Source organism: Camellia sinensis, chromosome 2 (assembly GCF_055761805.1).
Source record: "Camellia sinensis isolate YWXY chromosome 2, ASM5576180v1, whole genome shotgun sequence".
Taxonomy (NCBI): Eukaryota; Viridiplantae; Streptophyta; class Magnoliopsida; order Ericales; family Theaceae; genus Camellia; species Camellia sinensis.
In genome coordinates, this window is record NC_138962.1 from 154,743,511 (window position 1) to 154,768,807 (window position 25,297).

General features: G+C 38.8%; 2 protein-coding genes across 2 annotated transcripts; one reads left to right on the plus strand and one right to left on the minus strand.

Annotated features, from left to right (window-relative positions):
- Window positions 1-222: 222 nt before the first annotated feature.
- LOC145819714 (tRNA (guanine-N(7)-)-methyltransferase non-catalytic subunit TRM82-like) lies at window positions 223-2,193 on the minus strand. The gene is made up of 4 exons (XM_082913607.1): window positions 2,105-2,193; window positions 1,246-1,426; window positions 595-651; window positions 223-503 (listed from the first exon to the last, which is right to left on the minus strand). The coding sequence occupies exons 1-4, from the start codon at window positions 2,107-2,109 to the stop codon at window positions 429-431; spliced, it is 318 nt and encodes a 105-aa protein (XP_082769733.1). The 5' UTR covers window positions 2,110-2,193; the 3' UTR covers window positions 223-428.
- Window positions 2,194-9,834: 7,641 nt separating this feature from the next.
- On the plus strand, window positions 9,835-10,371 carry LOC145819174 (uncharacterized). The gene has a single exon (XM_082913133.1). The coding sequence runs from the start codon at window positions 9,835-9,837 to the stop codon at window positions 10,369-10,371; it is 537 nt and encodes a 178-aa protein (XP_082769259.1).
- The last annotated feature ends 14,926 nt before the right edge of the window (window positions 10,372-25,297 follow it).

A 25,297-nucleotide genomic window follows, 5' to 3' on the forward strand; every position in this document is an offset into this window, starting at 1 on the left:
GAAGAGAGAAAATAGGGTTTATAGGGAGACAGGATTTGGAGGCACTTCAAAGCGTCTTCTATTCATAAAACAGGATCGTTTTGATTCATATCAAATGCGACGTTTAAAAAACGCCGTTAATTATTAGAAAAAGTGATGTTTAATAAAACGTCGTTAATTAAACGCCGTTAAATCCCTAATTTCCTGTAGTGGTAGTAACAGGGCAACCTTCCATGTTCAATAGAGAGAGCTTGTGCAAACCTGCAATGCACACAGAATAAGAGAGACTATTATTACAAAGAATTGCAACACTTGTTTGCTTTTCTTGTTGATAAATGAAAAGTGCTTTAATACACTATTGTAGAGAAAAACTATTCAGAAAACTATTCAGAAAGTCCAAAATGGAAATCACATCTGCTCTGCAACATATTCGAAGATAAAAAACTCACTCACTTAGAATGACCAAGGCAAAAGCTCTGTATCTCATGAGCCCCATCTAAAGGCTTCTTTGGAAACAGGGTAACCTGTCACAAAATAACATTGTTGAAAACAAATTGAAATGGAATTTAATATTTAATAATTTATTTGTTTCAATGGGTAAGAATCGTTAATTACACGAATTTTAAAATCCCGATCAGCACTAATAATGAATCGTCCATCCGTCGAGAATTCCTGCAAGAACATAAAATTGTTTAGAAAAAGCCCAACTTACAAGTAAAGGTCATTCATGCATCCACACAAATGTAGCCCTAATTTCAAAGGCTTTTATGTAATAACTCATAAGAATTTAACAATGTGTATAGGAGTAGAGAAAGAATACACACACACATATATATAAACCTCAAAAACATTGGCAGGAAAAATTGTGGAAAAAAAATAATGATAAAATCTATTATGTCCAATTTATTCTTGTTATTCATGGGAAAATGGAGGGAATAACCAATGATTCACCAAAAATAAAAACTAAAAAATAAAACTTAGCAGAAATGTCTAGGACAATAAACTGAAACATTTGATCCACAACTCTTGAGGACAAATCTACATAACCAAGTCTTGCACGTATAATGAGAAACTAATTAAGTTTTGTTTTTGCCAATCAAAAAAAAAAAAGTTTTTTTTTTTAAGCATTATAATTATGATATGGTTTTAGCATTATAACTGACATGGAAAAAGATGAGTTGTTATACTAGAGGTCATCACAAAAGGCCATAAATGCAATAGAGCAAGGACAAAGAGAAAAGATATCAAAGATAACAAATGACATACCAGGCTAGTAATGATGCTACAGTAGTGAGCAAGAATTGGCGCTGCCTTGTTACCGGCTAAAGCTTGATTTTCATGAAATCCATCCAAATCCACAAACCAAACAACTCCAAATTTGTCAACAAAACAAACAAATAGACCATCATTACTTATGGCAACTGCACTCACTCTCTTCTCTGATGACCTGTTACACTCGATTTGAAAGGAAGAATATTAAGAAATGTCCAGCACAAATGAGGGAACTTAATGTTGAAACTTATACAATGCAGCAGGTAGGTAACAAATGCAAGCAGGTGGGTTCTAGCATGTAACAATATCACTTAGATACATTCAATCCCACCGGTAAAGATAGTTTTTGCCAAACATTCATATATGTGCAAAAACTCTTAGGAAGCTGTACCCTCCTCAGTAATGTTCTCATGCGAGAGAGAGAATGCCAAACATTATTGTTAGAAAGTGCATCATTACATTTATGTGCATTTGATAATATTCTGAAATAATAAATGTGGACTATGACGTATAAAACAATGACTACTGGATGACACTGTTATATACAGCTTTCAATTACTGGCTTTGAGTTTCATTCAGAAAGTAGTATTTAGTATTTTACTGGTTGTTGAAGTTAAGCAAAGCAAAGGGGTCATTATTCTGTTCATTAATGAGTTGCATACTCTAATTGATGAGTTGCACACTCTGGGATTAGAATATAACAGGGAATTTCTGCTTAATTTCTGCTTAATCTTCTATTTATCAATCAAAGTTCTTACCAAAAAAAAAAAAAAAAATCAAAGCAACAAAATACATAAATGAAAATTAAATTCACATAAAAGAGAGAGATTTAGTAAAAGTTATGAAGATAAACCTCATCTTGACAATTATCAATAATCTTTTTGATCCTCAAGACCTCTCCAAAAATCTGACTCTCTTCTTCAATATCATTAGTCAATGCCTTAGCTTCTTCATGGATGTAATTGTTCACTTGGTTGATATTAAATAATAGTACTGAACTGGAAAGCAACAAAATGCATAGAAAGGCCTTCAATGGCTACTCTACAAAACACATTTCTGGTTCAACAGAGATGGATCCTTGAATGTAAGCAAATGGTTGTTCTTAATATCTGAATTCTTATAGAAATTCAATAGACAAAATTGATCTTTCATCATTTAACTCTACCCTACCAATTCAGTTTGAAAGTTTATTGCATTTAACCTAAAAGGAGAATTTCAATTCTCAATATGAATGAAAACATTACAACACTACTATTATTACTATCACTATTGGTCCAGTTAGATACCAAAGAGAAACACAATATACTATCAACTAGATCATCTATTATGAATGAACAGAATAAAAAAATCACCAAAGAGATAGAGGCATTGCTTAGCATTTAACAACCAATATGAAAAATATATCTGAGTTAGAGGTTAGTAGTATTAACCAAATTGATGAATTATGTGAAAGTTAATAAGCAAGCAACAGGATTGATCTCTTGTTCCAATTGTTGCAACCTCTGAAATCATTGTACTTTTAATTGTGATTTTTGGAGTGATATTGTCTATCAAGTTAACACAATAATTTGCATTGCCAAAACCATGAAATCATTAAGGTATAACGATGAAAGCAAAGCAAATGCAGGCCAAATTAGCCCAAAAACATGCTTCACAAGATGAATACAAGGTTTAGGAAAGCAGCCACCATCATACCTACCTTCATTTTGGAAACATCATCTTTGATATTCTTTTGAAGCTCCAAGCACTACTCATTAATCCGAGTGGAGTTCCCAAGCTTCAAAACCTCTTGAACAAAATTTCAATATGAAAATTTCAATATCAGAACTCCTGAAACAAAATTTCAATATCAGAACCTCTGGAATTTACCTCATCTCCCATTTCCCGTAGATATCTAATAAAATTCTAGAACCAATTTTTATACCCGGATACATAACTGCAAATTCAACAGAAAATAGGAGAGAGGTTAATGAAACCAAGTCAGGCTACAAAAGACCTATCAGAGTTATAGTTGATGTTAGAACTCCACACATCAAACAATAGCTAAGTTAGAAAGCTGACCAAGTCACATACATGACTACAATTTACTGTTAAATGACCTTAAGCTACCAATGTAATTGGAGAAACAAACAAATTATAACTAAACCCCATACTAGAGCACATTGCCGGACTTTCATTATAAGAAACAAATCCAATTTAAGCAATCCCAATCTATAGAACCCACTAAGATTTTTGCACAAAATGTTACAAACTTTACAGCTTTATTCCAAATCTAATCCAGAAGTAGAATTAGATACTTACGCAAAGGGAGAGGGCTCAACAAAGAGAGCAATTCAGCGAGGCCTGGAAATAACTTCTAAGCAAATATTATCAACTTCTTCCTGGAAAATGTTTTTAAAAGCCCAATCACTTCAGTATCAGAATCTCCTTGTTAAGAATAATATTGTAATACTGAACATCTATACTGTTAGATTTCTAATCAATCATATCTTCATAGAAAAAAAAAATGCTAAGCACGTAGAGGTGATAAACAAGGAGTTTGAGTAAATAAAAACTTTACATATCAGACGGTTAGAAAAAATGTAACTAAGATTTCAGGTAAGCTAAACATTTATATATATATATATACACACACACATAACACAAATAAGCAATAGATCTCAATAACCAAATCGGGAGAGACGGGAAGGAAGAGCTTGAGAGAGAGAGAGAGAATCAATACCTCGCGGTGAAGCTTCGAAATCGAGAGAGAGTACTTCAAAATCGAAATCGCTCTGAGACCGATCTGAGAAATCACGCACAGCCTATCCTGAGATCACTTCCTCTGCGATCGAAACCAACCCCTCTTCTCTCTTCGCAATCTCCCAGAGCTTCATATCGATATAGCAGAGAACAAAGGATGAATCGAGAGAGAGAGAGAGAGAGAGAGAGAGAGAGATAGTGGAGCTTCAAAGCTTCAAATCGAAATCACTCTGACGAAATCGCTCTGAATCGAAATCGCTCTCAAGGGTTTAGAAACAATTGGGGGTAAGCAAGAGAGAGGCGTGAGGATTGTGACGGCGTGAGGATTCAGAATAGGGGTTTTCAAAGCTTTAACAAGTATTCTCAGATTTAAAATAGGCGCGTGAGGCACAACGTATTTGGAGGCGTTTAAAACGCCTTTATTAAAGGAATATGCGACGTTTTTATAAAACGTCATTAAATATTAATAAACGTGGCATTTAAAAAAAAACGCTGCTTAAACCCATTTTTCTTGTAGTGCATGATGTTATTAGCTTATAATACTTTTTTTTTAAAAAAAAGATTAAAATAATCTTTGAGCAATAAATAAGTATTATGAAGAAAGGTTAAATGTTTCCGGCATTGAATAAGTGCGGCCCACGCCAGCGGATTTTGTTCCTTGGTGACCGATCTTTTGAGTTTGAGGAGGTTTCAGTCGAAGCGTCTGGATGTCGCAGTGTGTCGATTGTGAAGAGGGGTGCGGGATTTCATCGGGCAGTGGTGGTGTATGGTCATGACGTGCGTTGGATGGTGGCGCGAATGCGATTTACTTCGCAGGATCCAGGTAATTTACAATTTTTGGGTCGGCTCACTGGGGGTAGTAGGACTGTGGCTGTATGGGTCCGTAACGAAGAGAATGGTGGTTCGTCCTTCTAAATAGTGGTGACGATAGGGAAGAGAAGAGAGCAAATCTTCATTCCCATGTCCGATTTTGGGGATGGGTGGGAGGGTGTGGCCCTGGTCCTTCAAGATTCTGGGCTGTATAATGGTGGCTCAATGCCGGGTAAGGAAGGGTCCAGACCTCGTCCTTCACTATCCACTGCAGAGGGTATGACTGACGGGGTTAAGACAGTACGGAGTGCAATGGAGGTGGAATGATTCTGTATGTTGGATAGGTTGCTTGTTGGTAGAGTGGGAGAGATGGGTGGCAAGGGAATGAGCTTTGCTGCAATGTCTGATTGGGTAAATCGTTGGTGGAAGACATCGGGAATGGTGGAGGTGCGTCCGTTAGGCAGCCAGGCCTTCCTCTTTGTTTTGTCAAGTAGACGTGAGGCAAAGGTGTTACTGTGACGGCGGTGGATTGCTGATGGGAGAGATCTCTAGTTGGAATGGTGGTCGCCTTTAGCACTTTGTACATCGAAAGCTACAACCTTGACGGCGAAGAGTGTTTGGATACGGGTGATGGGGGTGCCCATCCACCTTTGAGGGGAAGATGTTTACCGTGCCATTGGTGATCAGTGTGGTGGTTATGTGGAGCAGATGAATCCTCTGTGGATCTAGGCTATGTTCGGCTGCGAATGAGAAGCTCTCATGGCACACCGCCGCGTGTGGTCTTCCGATGGGGTCTGTGGCAGTTTTCTTTACCTGTTTGGGTGGAGGAAGGACCTTCGGTAGAGCCAGCGGTATCGGAGGTGGTGCGCCATAGAGGAGGGGGAACGGATAAGGATGTGAGAGATTGGTGCAATCACTTCAATGAAAATGGCGTAATCTGGGGGTCAATGAATATCTGCAGAGATTTGGGCTGAGAAATGGGGATAAGGGTGGACGGGGTCATTTGTTTGAACTGACCAACATGGGCCTGGATCAGGATTTAATTCGGGGTAAACAAAGGAGACTTTTGGGCTTTGCTAAGGTCCAAGCTAATAGAAATGCAGGTCTGCCCAACCCGAAATGGGCCAAACATCAAGGGGTTATTCGAAGTGGGCCATCTCATGGTCTAAGGAGGAATAGAGGGGCTCATTCTGTGGAAGCCCATGCAAACCTAGTTCTCAGTCGGGTTTTCTTTTCGCTACAAGCTGGGTTAGGTCCAACACCAGATAATAGGTCTTCGCCGGTGGTGCGTGACTCGATGGGTATTGCCGAGATGGTGACCACTGGTCCACCGTCGTCGTCTGGTGGCGTTGATGATGTTCCTTCAGATTTAGAGGGAGTGGAGCAGCACAGTTGGGTTTCTTCTTCGCTGAAAGCTGGTTTCGGTCCAATCACAGTCGGGTCATCACCGGTGGTGCGTGACTCGATGGGTAATTTCAAGAGGGTGTCGACTGGTCCACTGCCGTCGTCTGTTAGTGGTGTTGATGTTCCTTTAGTTTTAGAGGGCGTCAAGAGGCATGTTGACGGGGTGACGGAGCATTGGCCTAGTACAGCCGGGCTTTCGGAATCGCAACTGCAGCAACTTGTATATGCTAGAAATCGCTAGTCTGTTATGATGGATGAGTTGGCCATGGTGGTTAGGCCTAAGGCAGGTTCAGATGAGGTGGCTGTGGAGAATGATGTGAATGAGGTGATTGGTTCGGATGAGGTTGAGCTTGAGAGTGTTACTGTTGGTTCAGATGTTGATTTACCGATGCCAAAAGAGGTTTCTGCTTGGGTTTTGTCTCAAATTAATGAGGTAAGCCAATTGCTGGGGGTTTCTTTTGAGGGCCATGAAAAAGAAGCTTTGAGATTATTTTTGGCATTAGAGGAATCTTGGAGATGTGAGCTTCCTCTTCAGCAAGGGATGGATTCGGGTAGCCATAATGACAGAAATGCTAAGGAATTACGAAGATTAGAATGTACTGTTAATTATGACCGTTCTCAGGGAGGTGGAGTGCGATGTACTAGACGAGGACGTGATCAACCATTGTTGTTATCATGCGGTTAAAAATTTTGTCTTGGCATGTGCGAGGATTGAATGACAAGGGGAAGCGGGTTTTGGTGAAATCCGTTCTTAGAAGTGCACATGCAGATGTGGTTTGTCTTTAGGAAACAAAGACGGACTGTATTAAGGGGGCGGTAGTTCGGGATCTTTGGGGTAGTAGATTTGTGGATTGGGATTTCCTCCCTGCACTGGGGGTGGCTGGGGGTGTTCTTTTGTGTTGGGATCAACGAGTGGTGGTAACGGAGGATGTAAAATTGGGGGGTTTTTCTTTGTCTTGCCTCTTTCGATGTGTAGAGGATGATTTTAACTGGGCCTTCACAGGGGTTTATGGGCCAGTTCAGAGAGTAGAGAGACCAAGCTTTTGGAAGGAGCTACAGACTATTGCTTATCGTTGGGGGGTCCCGTGGTGTGTGGGTGGGGATTTCAATGTAGTTCGATGTCTGGAGGAGAAATTAGGGGCTTCCTCAAGGAGCGGTCCAATGCGGCATTTTTCTTCTTTCATTAATGAGATGGAATTGGTAGATTTTCCGCTTCAAGGCGGTGGTTTCACTTGGTCCGAGGGTGGAGCTATATCTCGAATTGATAGATTTCTGGTCACCGGGGATTGGGAGGAGCATTTCTTTCAGACAACTCAACGGCGGTTACAACGTCCAACTTCAGACCATTGGCCAATTTTGTTGGATAGTGGGGGTATTAGAAGTGGCCCGACGCCTTTTCAGTTTAAGAACACGTGGTTACAATCAGAGGGCTTTGTGAAGATGGTTCAAGGCTAGTGGGTGACTTACAATGTGGTAGGATTTCCTAGTTCATGGTTAGCGAAAAAATTAAAACTCCTTAAGTTAGATTTGAAGAGATGGAATAGGGAGGTTTTTGGGCAATTGGAGGGGCAGAAGGCTAGAGTCTTAGAAGCTTTGCAGGTGTTGGAGGAGAAACAAGGTGGTGAGGGTTTGTCTAAGGCTGATGTGGTTCGCCGGGAGGAAGTTCGGCAGGAATTTGGTCACATTGCACACATGGAGGAGATTAGTTTTCGCCAGAAGTCTAGATGTCTGTGGTTGAAGGAAGGTGATCGCAACACTAAGTTTTTCCATCGTATGGCGAATGCTCACCGACAGGTTAATCAGATTGGTCGGATTCGAGTAAATGGGGTGGAGTTTTCGTCCTCAAAAGAGGTTAAGGCAAGTATTGTGGGTTTTTATGAGCATTTGTTTCAGTGCGTAGGGAAGGAGTGGCGTTCGGGTTTGGATGGGGTAAGTTTTGATATTATTTCAGATGTAGACTGTACTTCTCTAGAAAGGCCATTTACAGAAGAGGAAGTGTTTAAGGCTTTGCAAAGTATGCCTGGGGATAAGGCGCCTGGTCCGGATGGGTTTACTATTTCATTTTTCCAACACTGTTTGGAGGTGGTCAAGTTGGAGGTATTGGCTATGTTTGAGCAGTTTCATCAGTCAGGCAAATTTGAGAAAAGTCTTAATGCCACATTTCTTGCCTTGATTCCCAAGAAGGAGGGGGGGCAGAGGACATTAGAGATTTCCGGCCTATTAGTCTTCTAGGGAGTGTATATAAGGTGTTGGCTAAAGTTTTGGCGAATCGTTTGCGCGAGGTGTTGGTAGGGGTGGTATCGGAATCCTAGAATGCTTTTGTGGGGTAGGCAAATTTTAGATGCGGTTCTTGTGGCGAATGAATGTGTGGACTCGCGGTTGCGTCAAGGGAAGGAGGGGATTATTTGTAAATTAGATATTGAGAAGGCCTACGATAATGTGAATTGGGACTTTTTGATGTATTTGTTGGAGAGGATGCATTTTTGGGCGAAGTGGCGGCGTTGGATTTTGTTTTGCATTTCTACTGTGCGAATGTCAGTTTTGGTTAATGGCTCCCCGGTAGGATTTTTCCCCACTCATCGCGGGCTGCGGCAGGTTGATCCTTTATCTCCTCTGTTGTTTATTTTGGTTATGGAGGCTTTGGGGCGTTTGTTGACAAGGGCGGTGCAAGCAGGTTTGCTGAATGGATTTGAGGTGGAAGCGGCTCCGGGAAATGTGATGGTGTCTCATTTGTTTTATGCAGATGATGCGCTTATTTTTTATGATGCGGAGGAGGCCCAGATTGGACATTTGACATGCGTGTTGTTGTGTTTTGAGGCAGTGTCCGGGCTTCGGGTTAATTTAGCAAAATCAGAATTGATTCCAGTGTGGCAAGTGGCGAGGTCTTTGGTTTTGGCAGCCATTTTCGGGTGCAAAGTGGTATCATTACCTATTACATATTTGGGCTTGCCTTTGGGGGCTTCCTTTAAAGCGACAGGGATTTGGAAAGGAGTGGTGGCTCGGGTGTGTCGTCGGTTGGCAGGGTGGCAATGTCAGTATTTGTCGAAGGATAGGCGGCTTACATTGATTAAAAGTGTTCTGTCAAGTATCCCGACCTATTTTATGTCTATTCATGTGATCCTGGTCTCTGTAGCAAGGTGGATTGAGAAATTGCAAATGGACTTTTTGTGGGGTGATGGGGGTGAGGGTGGTCATTATCATTTGGTGTCTTGGGATCAGATTTGTAGGTCTAAGGAGCAACGGGGTTTAGGGGTTCGGAGGTTGGACTTGTTTAATTTGGCCTTATTAGGGAAGTGGCTGTGGCGTTTCGTGGAGGAGAGGGAGCGACTTTGGAGGCGGGTGGTGGTTGCTAAGTTTGGTGTGGTTAGGGGGGTGTGGTGCTCGGGCCAGGTGGGTCACTCTCATGGTTGCGGGTTATGGAAAGGGATTTGGTTGGGTCGGGAAGCGTTTTGGCGACACGTGAGGTTCAAAATTGGTGTAGGGGATAGAGTTCGATTTTGGCGGGATAGGTGGTGTGGTGACTTGTCTTTAGAGTTTCGTTTTCCTTTGATATTTGCTATTGCTGCGAATTTTGAGGTGTTGGTTAGTACTGTGAGGGTTGGGGAGGGGTAGTTGAGGGTATGGAATATGCAGTTGCGTCGTCATGTCCAAGACTGGGAGCCAGATCAATTAGCCGACCTCCTTGGCTTTTTATATGGTTTACATCTTGGACAGGTGGATAATGATGCCTTGGTTTGGGTTTGTCCTAGGGCCAAAGGTATTTTCACTGTGTCTTCGTTCTATGGGGCGCTTGTTGAGGATAAATGTGTTGTTAATGGCGCTTTCGTCTATCCCTGGAAGAGTGTTTGGGTGCCAAGCATGCCATCCAAGGTTGCCTTCTTTGTGTGGATGGCGAGTCTGGGTCGTATCTTGACTATTGATAATTTGATTTGTCGTGGGCATATTTTGGTGAATTGGTGTTGTTTGTGTGGTCAGATTGCGAAATCAGTTGACCATTTGCTTATTCATTGTTCGGTCTCTTCTCGTCTTTGGATGCTTGTGGTGGCAATGTTTGGGTTCAGCCGGCTTCTTTGTTTGCAGTTTTGCAGAGTTGGGTCAGGGGGAGGGTGGGGAAGAGGCGTCGAAAGGTTTGGATTCTTGCCTTGCACTGTTTACTTTGGCTGATTTGGCTGGAGCGAAACAAGCGGGTGTTTCATGGGGTCGCTCATTCCATCACTTGGTTAGAGAGGCGCCTTCTTACTGTTTTGTATAGTTGGGTGACAGGATTAGTGGATCTAGATGTATTGGCTTTTACAGATTTTGTGGAGAATTTGATTTGTTAGTTTCGTTCGGCTATTGTATTCTTTGCATCTTCTTGATGCTTCTTAATAAAGTTTGGTTATTTATCAAAAAAAAAAAGAAAGAACTTGTGCTAAATGTCCAAACCGAGACAAAGCCATACTCGGGTTTTGAATTGCCTTTTATCACAATTGCAGAATCTTCCTCCAAGTAAATATTAGTAAGGCACAAATCCTTTGCAAACTCCACAGCCCACAACGCCCCCATTGCTTCCACACAATCGACGTCATCCCAAAATTGGATTGCCTCCGACATCGTTGCCACTACATTGCCTTGAAAATTTCAAAAAATCACTAAAACCAATAAAAAAATTATCAAAAAACCAATAGCCACATGAAAAAAAAAAAAAAAAAAAAGAAAGAAAAAGAGGTAGTATGTGATTTTGCAAGAAACTTAGGGCACAAAAGGAAATTTTTTTTTTTTAAAATCGATATAATGGTGACATCAATGACATATTATCCCCATCTAATAATTGTTTGTTATTTTTTCTTCTATATACGTGACAAGATTATTAATAAGACTTATCCCTGCATATAAGTTTATTATGAAAAAAATAATGATAGGAATCATGAAAAATATATCATGAAATGTATCATAAAGATTTTTTATCCCTTAATTAGTGTGTGGTACTTTACTGTATGCACGTGTTTGATTTGCCGGATTAGGGGGGGACAATCCACTATTTGGATTGTAATCCAAATAGTGTTCCTTATCCGCCGTTTGATTTTTTTTTAGTCCGCCGGGCTCCATGTCCGATCGGACTCCTTATTCCCATATGGGGGACTATTGTATCCTAAGGGGGGGAGGTATGGGATAGTTTTTGGAGAACTATCCACTGTTGGGATTAGGTGGTCAAAATGACCATTTTGACCTTCTACTATTTAATTATGTATTATATTTAATAAAATTCAATAAAATTTAAATGTCTCAATTTAAAAATAAAATAATTTTATTTAACTTTTTATTGATGTTTTATTTATTTAATTTTTTAAAATAATTTTGTATAGATATTTTATTGATGTTTTATTTTAAAATTTTGTTTATATTTTATTTAATTTCATTATTTAAATTTAATAGATGTTTTACTTAATTTCATTGTTTGATTATTATTATTTTTAAAAACAAATTTATTTAAAATTGTAATTAAAAAAATAATATATATTTTTATTGATATTTTATGTATTTATTTATTTTTTTTAAAACAAATAAATTTATTTAATTGTGTAAAAAATAAAATAAAATAAATTTTTATTTAATCTAGCTAAAAATAATTAAAGTATTAAAGATATGTTTAATATTGCTATTACTTAATAAACAATTGAAAAATGGTAAAATAGTGTTTTGTTTATTTATTCTATCCAGTCCGTCCAACCAAACGTTGGATTCACTAAAAATAGTCATTTCCAGACATCTAATCCCATGAAAAAATAAACACAGGATACATATTCAATCCAATCAAATAGTCTGAGGGATTCACAGTCCCATGACTCAAGTCTGATGGATTCTAATCCCCCTTATCCAGTCCGTCCAATCAAACACACCCTATGAGTAATCCAAAGGTAGATGATCTTTTATGATTATTTTCATGATATTTTTTTTATGATTCCTATCATTACTTTTATGAAAAATGTAGAGATTCTAAAATTTTCATCATAATTTTTATCAAATGTCTTATTCTCATGTAGGACTTATATCATATGAGTCTTCTGTAACAATAATGTTTAGTAGCCCGAATTTTCATGGCTCAAATTACTCGAATGTCTTAAAACGTCGTTATTTTAGATGTAAAACGACGTCGTTTTAATAAATTTGAGCCATTCGAATCACACAAATTCAAGTTATTAAATATTTTCCTTTCTGTAATTCAATACTTATACGAGATATTTGATAAATTTTTTAAAATTCCTAATAATAACACGTAACACTAATGACCTCTGTTTTGCTCATGGTAGACCAAAAAAATTAAAAGTTAATTTTTTATCAATTTTAAATTACATCCCCTTTTACATTAAATAATAAAAAAAAGTCAAAAAAAAAAAATTAAAAAAATAACTTTTACAGTTGCCAATTGAAGTGAGAATGAATCCAACTTTACCGGCGTAAGCACTCACACCAGGTCAGCAACACGCGGCGAATATTACCCGCAACTTGTTCAAACTTGACGCGTTTTCTTGGGTACACACAAACCAAACTTTACATGAAACAGAGAAAAAATAGTATGCAACCATTAATGTACCCATTAATGACCTGCACAACACATCATCAATCCAGTGTGATTTAGGTAAAAGTTGGGTTGCGAGAGAACTTTATGCCATCTCCCCGGATTCATCAACTCTTGTATTAGATTTAAAATTTAATAAAAAAATTATTTTTTAGAGTTCTAATAATTTCAACAAATTGATATTAAAATGAGAATAGAATAAAAAATTTATCAAAGTAAGAATAAGCTTCAGATTTCACTATTTTATTGTGTTTTACTATTGGGGGAGACCAACTGGTCAACCAGCCGGTTGTCCGGCCGATTGACCAACTGGTCGAACGGTTCCCTTTCAAATAGGTAGGTTCAAACAGGTCAAAAGGTTCAAATAGGTTAAAAAAAAATTAACCTTACCGATCGACCGTCTGATTGACCCACTGGATGACCCTTCCTTTTTGATGCACCGTTAGAGCAACCCATATCAAATTAAGAAAATCAAAAAAAATTTACTCAAATTTGGTAAAAAAATAGTGAACGGTTAGAGATGCTCTTAGTAGTTTGATGGCGCTAGGTCATGTTTTAATATTTTAAACGATATATTTTATAAGCTTTTTATATATTTTATTTATAAAAAAAATTAAGTTAATTTAATAATTATAATATTGTTATTTTATTAAATAGAAATTATATTTTTTTTAAACATACTTCTTGTCCAAACAAATCAAATAAAATGAAAATATTACAATTATTAGATCAATTTAAATTTTTTTTATAATTTTACAAAATAAATTATTAAAATTATCAAAATGAGATCTATGATGACTCTCACGAGATCCTTCAAATTCTCTCAAATTTAAATTTGAATATGAGACAAAGTCAAACACATCTAATATTTCAATGCATTAAATCATATTCCATTATTTATTTCAATCCATCAAGATATCTAAAATTAAGAGTCCAAAATTTAGTACTTGTCACATCGCTAATTTTCTAGTAATTTTCCCCCCACGGTGAATTTGTTCAAAATATTACTTAACTATCCTTTATGTTAAAAATCAAATTAAAACCTAGTTTGACAAGAGGTCCATTCAGTTAAAAAGTTAAAAGTCAAAAAATTATTAAAAAAATAAAAAAGTCAAAAATTCATATTAAAAAGTCAAAGATTCTCTTTTCTCTCTACTTTTTGCACATTTTTTCGTAAAAAGTTAAAAAGTCATCCCAAACATACTAATTTTTTTTAGCTCATATTTTAGCCAAATAACCAAAAAATTATTAAAATAGCCTATTTCCAAACGAGGCCTAAATATGGGCCTGATTAGAAGTGGACTATTTTAATTAGTTATTTAACTTTTTATAATAAAAAAATACGTAAAAAAAATAAAGAAAATAATGTGATGTAATATTTTATTTTATTGATTGTTTTAGCTTGAGATGGACTATTTTAGTCCATTCCAAACACCCCATATATTAATAAGGATTTAATGTTGAAAAGTCCAAAGTAAAGACGGTATAAAGCATTAAGTGCAATGGATGTTTTTTATTAATAAGAGGTCCATCATTTCTGAAATAGTTTGTGAGAAGGCTTACAGAACATTTTGCTTCCAATTTTAACGCTTAATTTATCTCTTGACTTTTTTTATCTGTTCACTTTTCGTTGACTATCTGTTCAACTTTATATCTACCTGTTCACATTTTTTTCTATCTATTCATTTTTTTCTATCTGTTCAATTTTTTTTTATCTATTTGTTTAATTTTTTTGTCTTGCTGTTCAAATATATATCTATCTGTCCAAATTTTATCTATGTAAATTTTTTATTTGTCCAAAATTTATTTGTTTAATATTTTTATCTGAACAAAATTTTCATATCTCGACAATTTTTATCTTTCCAATTCACCAAGTTTATTAAACCTATCCATGTAAATAATTATCTGTTGAACTTATCTGTGTGAAATTCTTATCAAAGACAGAGACAGAGACAGAGTGAGAGAGAGAGAAATTAAACAAGTCATCCATTTGAATAGATCGATCATCCATTGAACAATTTGCGTATGAATAGATCAATTCAAAAACTAGTAAAAATACAAATCTACATTACAAGGATATATAACCACAAAACACATAGATCAAAACCTAAACAGAAACATCTCAACAAAATAATTAAATCAACAAAGAAATCAAGCAATCAACACATCAAACTACTCACCAAATCATTGAATCTTCAAATTTGATAACCGATTGACCTAACACCAAATCCAAATAAAACTACAAATTCAAAATAAATAAATAAATAAATAAATAAAACAAAACAAAACTTGAACTACAAACTCTAACTCTAGCCGATCTATCTAGAGAGAAAGAGAGAGAGAGGGAGATGAAATTCTTAAGTCAGTTAAGGTTAAGAAGAAAGAGATAAAATCCAAACCCTAGGACTTGAAACCTTTGGGAAAATTGAGTTTGAAACTTGAGAATCACCATCTCCAGCTAGAATCAGAGAAGCTCGGAGTCGAATTATACAGTTTAGAACTTTGAGTAACTTTATTTCGTTCGAGTCCGATTCCCACTCTCCATCCATTTCTTGATCATGATAGCTCATTAGAGACTTTCCTCGTTGCCAAGAAGAGCATTGTTACTACTTTGTTTCTTCGTTTTGGTGGTGGCTATTTCTCTTCAGCGTGGATAGAGGAGCTATGGTGATGGGCTCTGAAGGTGAGTGTGTTGATGGTGGTGAAGTCAGATGAGAGAGACAAAGAGACAGAGACAGACAGACAGACAGGTTTGGGAGATCACCAGACCAATACGTAGATCTAGAGAGCGAGAAATGATAGTAGGAAATGAAGAGGAAGAGAGAGTTTAGGGTTTAGTTTCCATCGTGTGTACAATATATATATATATATATATATATACTTCGGTATTTTGGTTATTTTGTTCAACTTTGTCCTTATGGGTAAGGTATTTCAGTGACTGGACCTTTGGTCAAACAAAATTTAAATTTGAATTTATAAACCGAGTGCCCTATTAATAATCATATAAATACAGTAATAATAAAACATGATTATGGTAAATATTATTTTTCACAAATTTCTATGTATATACTTTTTACATATTCCAATATATTTTATTTATATGTTAATGTTAATCACTTTCCATTAAGTTATGGTTAATATTATGAGAAATGTTTGGGATTCCCTTTTTTGGGGGTTCCATGACCTTCAATTTGATCTTGGCCCTTGATGGTGTGTGAAGAATAATGAATTTGTTTTATTTTAATTTCGTAATAAGTTTTTTTTTTTTTAAAAAAAAGAAATTAGTTTAACAAAAGTACACTTTTTTTTTTAATTTCTAGAACTTATTTTTACCCATCAAAAAAGTAAAATTTAAACTGTTCATTTTGTCGAACATTTCGTGTATTTCATCCTCCCAAAAAATTAGGTTGATCCGATAATTATAATTTGTTTAATTTTTCATTAAAAAAAAATAGATAATAATTATGTTTTTAAAAATAAACCATACATTTTTTTTTGTAATAAATGTAATAATTTAAACAAATTAACTTAATTTTTTTTTGGACAAAATACATAAATTATTCAATAAAATGAACCGTTCAAATCCTTTATCACGAGTCCAAATAACACCTCCCCTCTAAAATCTGAATGGGAGATGATCCTCTTCTAAACAATAAATGTCGTCCAGACATTGGTTCACATTTGCTTTTTAAGATTTTAACAACAATGATGCTGTGTTTTAGATTTTAGGGCCATGCTTAAGTGTGCAACCCCCTTAAGGTTGCACACCATATGCAACCCAATTGTTAGCCGTTAGATTACAATAATTGATCAAGACCATTGAATTGTTTAATCGTGAAAAAGTTGAAACCGGGGCAACCGGTTAATGCTTGTATTTGCATGATTGCATCCCACTCACTCTCTGTATTTCGTCTCTATCTCTCTCTGTTCTCCTCTCTGTGTAAGGTTGAGTCAGTGTAACCGTTGATTTCCATTAATAGGGAGAAGCCCCTGTTGGGTTCGTTCCATTGACGAAGCTCTGTAGGGAACAGTATAACGTGCGATTTCCAACAACAACGTAACTAGAAGGCTGTGTTGGTTCCATTGCTGAAGTGAAGCCCTTTTCTCGAACTAGATATGAGGTATGGAGCTGTCTCCCTCTCTCTGTCTCCCTCTCTGTCTCTCTGGCCCGTTCACTTCAGCTATTTTCCCTCAACTAAACCCCCATCCTAACTTCAACCGCTCTACGCTTCGCTCCAACGGAAACCCCTCCATTGGCAGCTAACCTTTCTCTTTCTCTTTCTCAAGCGAGTGTTTGTGTTTGCACAAACAGGTAAACCGTGTGAAAATGTCATGTTTGTGTTTGTGTTAACAATTTTCGGTTATCAAGTAATTGTTTGTAGTAATGTCATGTGCAGTATGGCCCCAGCGGAAGTTAAAAGGGAAGGTGATGATTATGAAATTCCAAATGAAGCAAATGACATTCGTTTGATGAATGAAAGTCGGGCAGAAACTGATCATGGTTGCGAAGCTGGTCCGAGCAATGAAGAAGCAACCAACATGAACGTTGAAGATGGCGGAGCCGATGTGAAAAAAGAAATGGTTGACGATGCTCATCGCAATGACATGGTTGGTGATGTTGAACGTGCTATTCTGGAACAGAAATTTGATTCGGTCGAAGATGGAGAAGATTTCTACAATGCGTATGCTAAAGCCAAGGGATTTAGTATACGAAAATCCAGATTTAACACAAATAAAAAGGGAAAGGTCGTTAGTAGGCTGTGGTTGTATTCAAAGGAAGGTCAGAGATTACCAAAATACTTGGACCGTGTTGCTGAGAAGAGTAGAGCTCCCAAGGCACTAACAAGAGTAGGTTGCAAAGCCCAATTTTGCATACGGTACGATGCGGATGCTGGTGAAGGGGGAAAGTATGTTGTGACTCACTTCGTCGCAGACCACAACCATGAATTGGCGGAACAACACTGTGTGATGTATCTGAGGTCACATCGCAGTTTAAACAGCGCTGACAAAGCTCAAGCAATGGTTATGCGCAATGTCGGTATGAAGACTAGCCAAATCATGGACTATATGGTAAATCAGTCCGGGTCTTATGAGAATGTTGGTTTCATCCGTACGGATCTGCACAACCATATTCAAGCCGAACGTAGAGCAGAAGTTGAGGATGGTGATGCGCAGGGTGCGTTGGTTTACCTATGTGCAAAACTTGATATTGATGCACGTTTTTTTTACAAGTATGATGTGTGTAACGATAACAAGTTACAAAATCTGTTCTGGGCAAATTCGAAATTGCGGGCTGACTACGCAAAGTTTGGTGATGTGTTGATAGTTGACTTAACTTACAAAACCAATGCATACAAGAAACCTTTTGTCATGTTGGCTGGTGTGGCTAGCCACTTTAGGACCACGATATTTGCATGTGTTTTGCTAGCTAATGAGACAATTGAGACATACACATGGGTTTTGGAAACATTTATGGAGGCGATAGGCAATAAAGCACCTGTGTCCGTACTGACAGATGGGGATAAGGCGATGCGAGAGGCAATCAGAAGAGTATTTCCAGATGCAAGACATCGATTATGTAATTGGCATCTTGGGAAAAATGCTGTTTCAAATGTTCACATAAGTGGCTTTGCACATGCTTTCAAGCAGTGCATGGACATGGAAACGGATGAGACAAAGTTTGAGCATGGCTGGACGACAATGGTCGAAAAATTTGGACTTCAAACCAACAGTTGGGTGTTGGAGACATATGAGAAGCGTCATATGTGGGCTGAGGCATATATGTGTGGACATTTCTTTGCTGGGATGAAGAGCACTCAGCGCTCGGAGTGTATGAATGCTTATTTCAATCCCTTCCTCTAACACAAATTGAAGCTATATGAATTTGTTAGGCACTATGATCGGGCTCTTGCAAGGATAAGGTATAACGAGGCTGGAGATGCTGCTGAAACAAATAACACTTTTCCGGTATTGATTACTCCATTGCAAGATATAGAGAGACATGGAGCTGAGCTATTCACCCGAAATATATTTAGAATGTTCCGTGATGAAATCTTAAAAGAGGGAAAGTTGAATGTGAAGGACGTGTTTCCTTTGTCGGATGGTCAGAAATGCTACTATATTCATAAGTACAAAGTGAAGGACAGATCATGGGTAGTAACACACAGTCCAATGGATGCTGCAATGAGATGTTCTTGCATGAAGTTTGAGTCGTTGGGGCTACCTTGCTGCCACATGATATGTGTTATGAAAGCTGAAAATTTAACGCAAATTCCCCCAACTTGTGTGCTGCATAGATGGACAAGGGCTGCAAGCAAGGATGACCAGCAATGGCCTCAACCCTCAATTGATAGCACTACAACATAGACGGCCCGGTATGGGATATTGTGTTCTTCCTACAACGAAATGTGTTTCTATGCTTTGCAATCAATGGAAGGTTTCAAGGATGCTAGGGATGCATGTCTTCCGATGACAAGCCGGATGAAGGAGTTATATGAGAGGAATTTGAACGGTGGGAATGGAGACAAAGGGAAACATTCATTCCGTCGACAATTTGGAGTAGAAGATCCTGATGTTGTGAAGACAAAAGGGAACCTAGGACGGGCCTCGTCCAACTGTCGAAGACCAAGAAAATGTGGGAATTGAAAATGCATTGGGCACACAAAGCGTACGTGTCCTAAGGTTCGGTTTAGCCGAACAGTGGGTACTAACTCAGATGCAGATACACCCCACATAACTGACTGTGAGTACCATGCGGAGTCATTGCCCGTTCGCTGCAAAACTGGGTTGGTGGATCCAAGTACACCGCACATTAAGCAACGGTGACTATTTGTCGATGTTTCTCCTGATTCCAAGCTGCCTGTGGGCCAATACGGTAGTGTTGAAGTAGCAGTGTGGAAAAATGATTCGAACACAATTGATGAGGTGAATCAGGTAATTGTATAATTTGTATGATTTACTTATTCCCTTAATTTATTAGGTAGACAGTACTAGCTATTGAAAACACATGGAAATAATGTATGTAGTTTTCATTTTGCACGGATTGCTGTACGTAACGTGTAAATAATTGGTTATGTACAATGCCAGGAAATGACACAACGTTACTTATGTACAAGGGCACGAGTTGTAAATTTCCCATATTGTTTAAAGTGATGTTGTCATTTGTGTTTGCAGTGACTTGTCATTTTCAAAACTAATTGAAGGTGAGGTGAGATATATATGGGTTGTCTGTGTGTTGTTTTGGGTGGGAAATTGGCTTATGTCTGTATTCCAAGATTCCTATTGCGGGTTGCTTGTTTCTATTCCATATTTGGTTGGATCTAACTGAAAGGTTTTTTGCGGTGTGGTTTATCAACTAACGATGTGTTTCGCTTCGTATTGATTTGTTATGACTTGTGTCGGTAAATTAGTATTATATTTCGAGTAAAATACGAATTTTGTCCAAGTGGGTTTGCAAAATTACATACCAGCACATGCATTTTGTATATAATCCAAGTGGCAGTTAATTTTGGGTGTTACTTGGAGAAAGTAACCCAACGAACTCGTTACTTTATCTCCATGCCGATTGGTATATGAATTACGAGTTACGAACATGAGTTGTGAAATTATTTAATGTTTACTATGGAAGTATGGGTTTATTGTTAGTAAAATTATGGTGGGCCTATATTGACAGCAACGAAGCAGTAATTTAAAGTTGACAAGTTCAAGAAGAAAATCAAGCAATTGTGGTATTGGTTCAAATGCCTGAAATTGATGAAGACTTCTTTCGATGAACTGATGGTAACAAAGTAGAAAGTAGAAAGTAGAAAGTAAGTTGTTGTGTTGTTGTGTTGTTTGTAACAAAGTAGAAAGTAGAAGGGAAAAAACTACACAGAAGTTACAATGTAGAAAGTAAGTTGTGTTGTTGTTCGTGTCCTCTCTCTCTGCAAACATTCTGCCCTTTATAGCTATAAAATTCCCATAACCCCATGATCTGCCAATTCTGCAACTGCTTCTGTGCAACTTCTGTAACTGCACGGTCATTTCCGTGTATTGAAACCACATAAAAGCTTCACTTGTACCTGTCGAGGTGCATATAATTGAAGTTGCCACCTGTGCCCAGGTCCTTTTAGCCTTTCCTCGACAGATACAGACTCCTAATTCGTTCATGTTTCCTCTTGGAGGGTGGCCACTAAATCCATGAGCACTGCCAGTAACTGCTCCAGCGTGTAAGTCAGGTGGCATGCAAGATTCAATGTTAGCTGAATGGTGTAGCTGTTGGGAGGATGTGGGAAAAATAGGTGCAAAGAGGAATTTTTAATCTAATATCCAATCAGAATGTAGGTGAAAATATGAGTGAAGTTTTTTTTTAAAAAAAGTAGTTCCCATTTTTTTGATTATAAACCCGAGATGTATATTTTGTTTTTGATATAAATAAGTTGTGTATTTTCGTTACGTAAAATGTAGGACAACAATTGTATTTAAGTCATTACAATACAGAAAAAGGTTATTTCAAACGTATTTTCAAGTTTACCGACATTGAATATATTTTGATTAAATTACAGGGAAAATTCAATATTTGGCAGAGTTTGATGATTCATAGTCAGGGGCAGTAACAGTGAGTGGCCAAGTGTTGCGGTTCATTGACCCAGTTTGCAAGGATTGTGGTTGTGTTTAGTGGACGATATTCTGTCAATTTTTGTCTCATGATGACGAGGGACATGCCCCACAATGGTGAAAAGGAAGGTCGACAGGGAAGAGTCAAAATTTGGCAGAGTGGACTTGAAGATTCGAAGTCTGGGGGCAGTTACAGTCGCAGTTATGGTGTAGACGTGTGGGATCATGCAATGAAGGGCCACAAAAATAGTATACGGATATCGAAACCAACGATCTCCGTTCTAGGCATTCCAAGTATACTAAACCTCCACTTCTATCTGTCGATCTCCCTTTTGTTGTGTTTATTTCATGGCCACCAACTGTTTGAAACTTCTGTCGACAAAGCAAGGCTGCTGCTTTGTCTCATGCTTCCTCCTGAAAGTATGCCTAGTAACTCATAATGATGAGAGACATGCCCCACAATGGTGAAAAGGAAGGTCGAAGGGGAAGAGTCAATATTGGTTTTCAGGGGACTTGAAGATTCGAAGTCAGGGGGCAGTTACAGTGGCAGTTATGGTGTAGACGTGTAGGATCATGCAATGATGGCCACAAAAATAGTATACGGATATCAATACTAAACCTCCACTTCTATCTGTTGAGCTCCCTTTTCTTGTGTTTATTTCATGGCCACCAACTGTTTTAAACTTCTGTCGACAGAGCAAGGCTCCTGCTTTGTCTCATGCTTCCTCTTGAAAGTGTGCCCACTAACTCCATGACTGGTGGTAAAAACTTCCCCTATCACTTCTAGGTGACCCACATGCAGAGAGCCCACTTTCAGGTCGTGGACATTCCTTCAGACTTGGCCACGTGCCCTTGATTAAGTGGACCATCTGTCGACAGAGACTGGCAAAACTTGGTACAAACAATGGCCCTTATGTTCAAGTTAAATATTGCGGAAGTGATTGAGACCCCCTCCAATCACCACCTGCACCACCACCCCCCTCCCCCCCCACACACACGTGGGGGCTGCTGATTGGAGAAGGAAAAAAAATAAGAAATTGAAAAAAAATAAAAAAAAAGTGGCCAATCAGAGAGAGGGGGGGGTCATGGGGGTCCCCCTTTGTGGGGGTCCAAGTCATATGATATTTAACTTCAACGAGGGGGCCATTGTTTGGGCCCAATAGCAAATTTCTTAATACGGGCCCAAAACAAACATAAAGTACAACCCAATATAAGAGCTTTTAAATATACTGGCCCCATCATAAGCTATAAAAGACCCACCCTTTCAACTTCAAACCACTTCATTTCCCTCTGATTCGAACTCCCCAGACTGTACTCCTTCTTCTCAACCATTGCCGTTCAAAACCAGAGCACCACAAAACCCTAAGCCATGGCGCCGAAAAAATCTCAACCATCTCCATCTGAGGAGAACAATGAAGACCTACTTTGCTTCCCAGACCCTATCAGAGCACGTATCGCTCCTCTAAAATTTGCTGCAACCCTATTGCCCAGCACAAGCTCTGTCGCTAAGGCTACTCTAGGCCCTACCTTCGCGTCTTACTTCCCAGACGAGCTAGCTCCATACTATCCCCTTGGTAATGGTGAGAACCTTCTTCTCAACCATGCTGGACTCAAGTGGACTAACTGGAATGTCAGCAAAAACCCACTCAGAGGGTGGAGGTCACCAGACTCTGATTGGCGAAGCTGGGCCAGGAGAATTGAAGGTCACGACGCTGAAGTATGGAAGCACCAGGGCATTGGTGAAGCAATTAGACTGTCGACTAAAATTTATGACGTGGAGAAAGGGCTGATTGCTGCTGCTGCATGCTTTTGGTCGCAGTCTAGTAACTCCCTACTCCTCAATTTTGGTATGATTTCCCCTACCATCTTAGATGTAGCTCACTTGACTGGTCTCCCAATCTTGGGCAATCCAATTCATGCTCTCCTTGAGCCTCCAAAAGTGACATTTACTTTAAACACTGACATGTGCTATACAGATTTTGCCAAAAAATACCAAGGCAAGCCTGGTTCCCCTGTCGATGACAAAGAAAGAACTGCTTTTTACTTACTTTGGCTTTGTGAGTTTCTTTTTTGTGTCCCTGGGTACAAGATCACGAAAGAATACCTCCCCCTTGCCTTGTGTATGCAAGACGGCCAACTTATGGCTTTAGCCCCTTATCTTCTTGCCACCCTTTACAAGGCCCTATTTTCCTTTGTCGACAAGAAGATTTCTGGCAACTGTGGTGGCCCCTTCTGGCTCTTCCAGGCCTGGTTGTATGCCTATTTCCCTGAGGCACGACCCCCACCACCTAACACCTTGAAACCTGTTTGCTACTCCTATGCTGAGCAACTGCTCACTTATAACAGCCATTCAAAACTCACTTTCACAAATCATCTTACCATGTTTTACAACCTTCCTTCGTAGAGACCTTCCAACCTGTACATGCCATTTCAAAACTTTGAATTCTCCTCCAGTAGACTTTGCTTCCTCTTCACAGACCCTTCTGATTTACACAATGAGCAAGTCCAAGAACAAAATGAGAGTTGGAGACACATTCTCACCTCTAGACATGTCTTGGTTGGCTGTTCCATAGCCTCTGCCAAGCTATCCAGCTGCAGTTTTGAGACATACTGTCCCAATCAATGGTCCAGGCAATTTGGTCTTTCCCAGGCTATCCCTTATCCTTATTTCCACCCAACCATCCATGAGGAGATTGGGTCCAGAATCCACTTCAAAGATCCTACACAAGCTAAATCCATTTTGACAGAGAACACCAAACGTTTTCAAGATTTTGGCCCCTTTTTCTTCAAACCTGCTTCGGACTGCTCGGCTGCTTTTGACCATTGGTGGGGACTTATGTCTGCCATTATTTTTTGCAAGCCACTTGAAAGCTGCCTTAACGATACTTGTATTCATATTCAGGGCCGCATATCCTCGCCTTCCAAGCTTAAGGCTACATGTATCCTTCCTTCATATACTTCATATCCCTGACTGTGTCATGCAATTTGTTTTGTTTTTTTCTCTACAACACTAGTTTAACCTTTGACAGCCAAAATTGGGCCTGCTGTTGAACCATTGGTTAGGGACCAACGTAAAGGCAAGGATCCAATGGATGCAACTACTCAGACAAACACCCCCTCAGTTTCGAAATTAATGGCAGACTCTTTCGCAGCCGCGCAGACTCAAGCACAGAGAAGAACTACCATCCGTACCCCTGCCGAGACAGAGGTCACGGCGAAGAAGAGAGAAGAGCCTTCCACTGCTCCTGCTCTAAGCACAGACCTAAGTGAGTGGGATATCCCTCTCAGCCAAATGGTTGGCCAAACAACATCAAATCCTTCAGGGCAGCTCTACCAAGTAAGCCTTCACTTTACATATTTACAGCATCTGAATTTGCATTCACGCCCGACTGATCACTTACTTTTGTGCAGAGAAAAAGAAGGAGATTACTCCTTGCTGCTGCTGATGATGACGATGCTTCCACTTCTCCTCAACACATTCATCAAATTCCCAGTCCAATCAGCAATGTACCCACAGAACCCATTGTACAACCAACTCCACCACCACCTGAAGCATCGCAACAAACTTCCTTACAACCTGCTTCACAGTCTTCGCCACAACAATCTACACAGTCTGCATCATAACATCCTTCCACTTCTCCTCAACACATTGTCCCTTCTGTCTCTAGCCCTCAACCATCACCATCCAACCCCTCCAATTCCAAAACGTCAAACAAAGAATCACAGAGGATTGAATTTGACATTTCAATCAACAGCCAATCCTCTCCAACAGATGACAACACAAAATCCCCTCAACCAGAAGTTCACCACAACCAAGGTAAATAGAAATACAAATGTTACTATTCGTTTGGGAAAAAAAAACTTCTCTTTAAGTAACTGGTATTGTTCTCCAATTTATAGGGATGGACATAATACAGGACTCATCTCCACGACCAA

Excerpts from the sequence above, each read along its gene's own strand:
- LOC145819714 (XM_082913607.1), bottom strand. Across the intron at positions 652-1,245 it reads GTAGCATCATTACTAGCCTG|GAATTCTCGACGGATGGACG; the intron begins GTATGTCATTTG and ends ATGTTCTTGCAG. Across the intron at positions 504-594 it reads ATCGGGATTTTAAAATTCGT|GTTACCCTGTTTCCAAAGAA; the intron begins GTAATTAACGAT and ends ATTTTGTGACAG.
- LOC145819174 (XM_082913133.1), top strand. The coding sequence starts at position 9,835 with ATGCAGTTGCGTCGTCATGTCCAAGACTGGGAGCCAGATCAATTAGCC.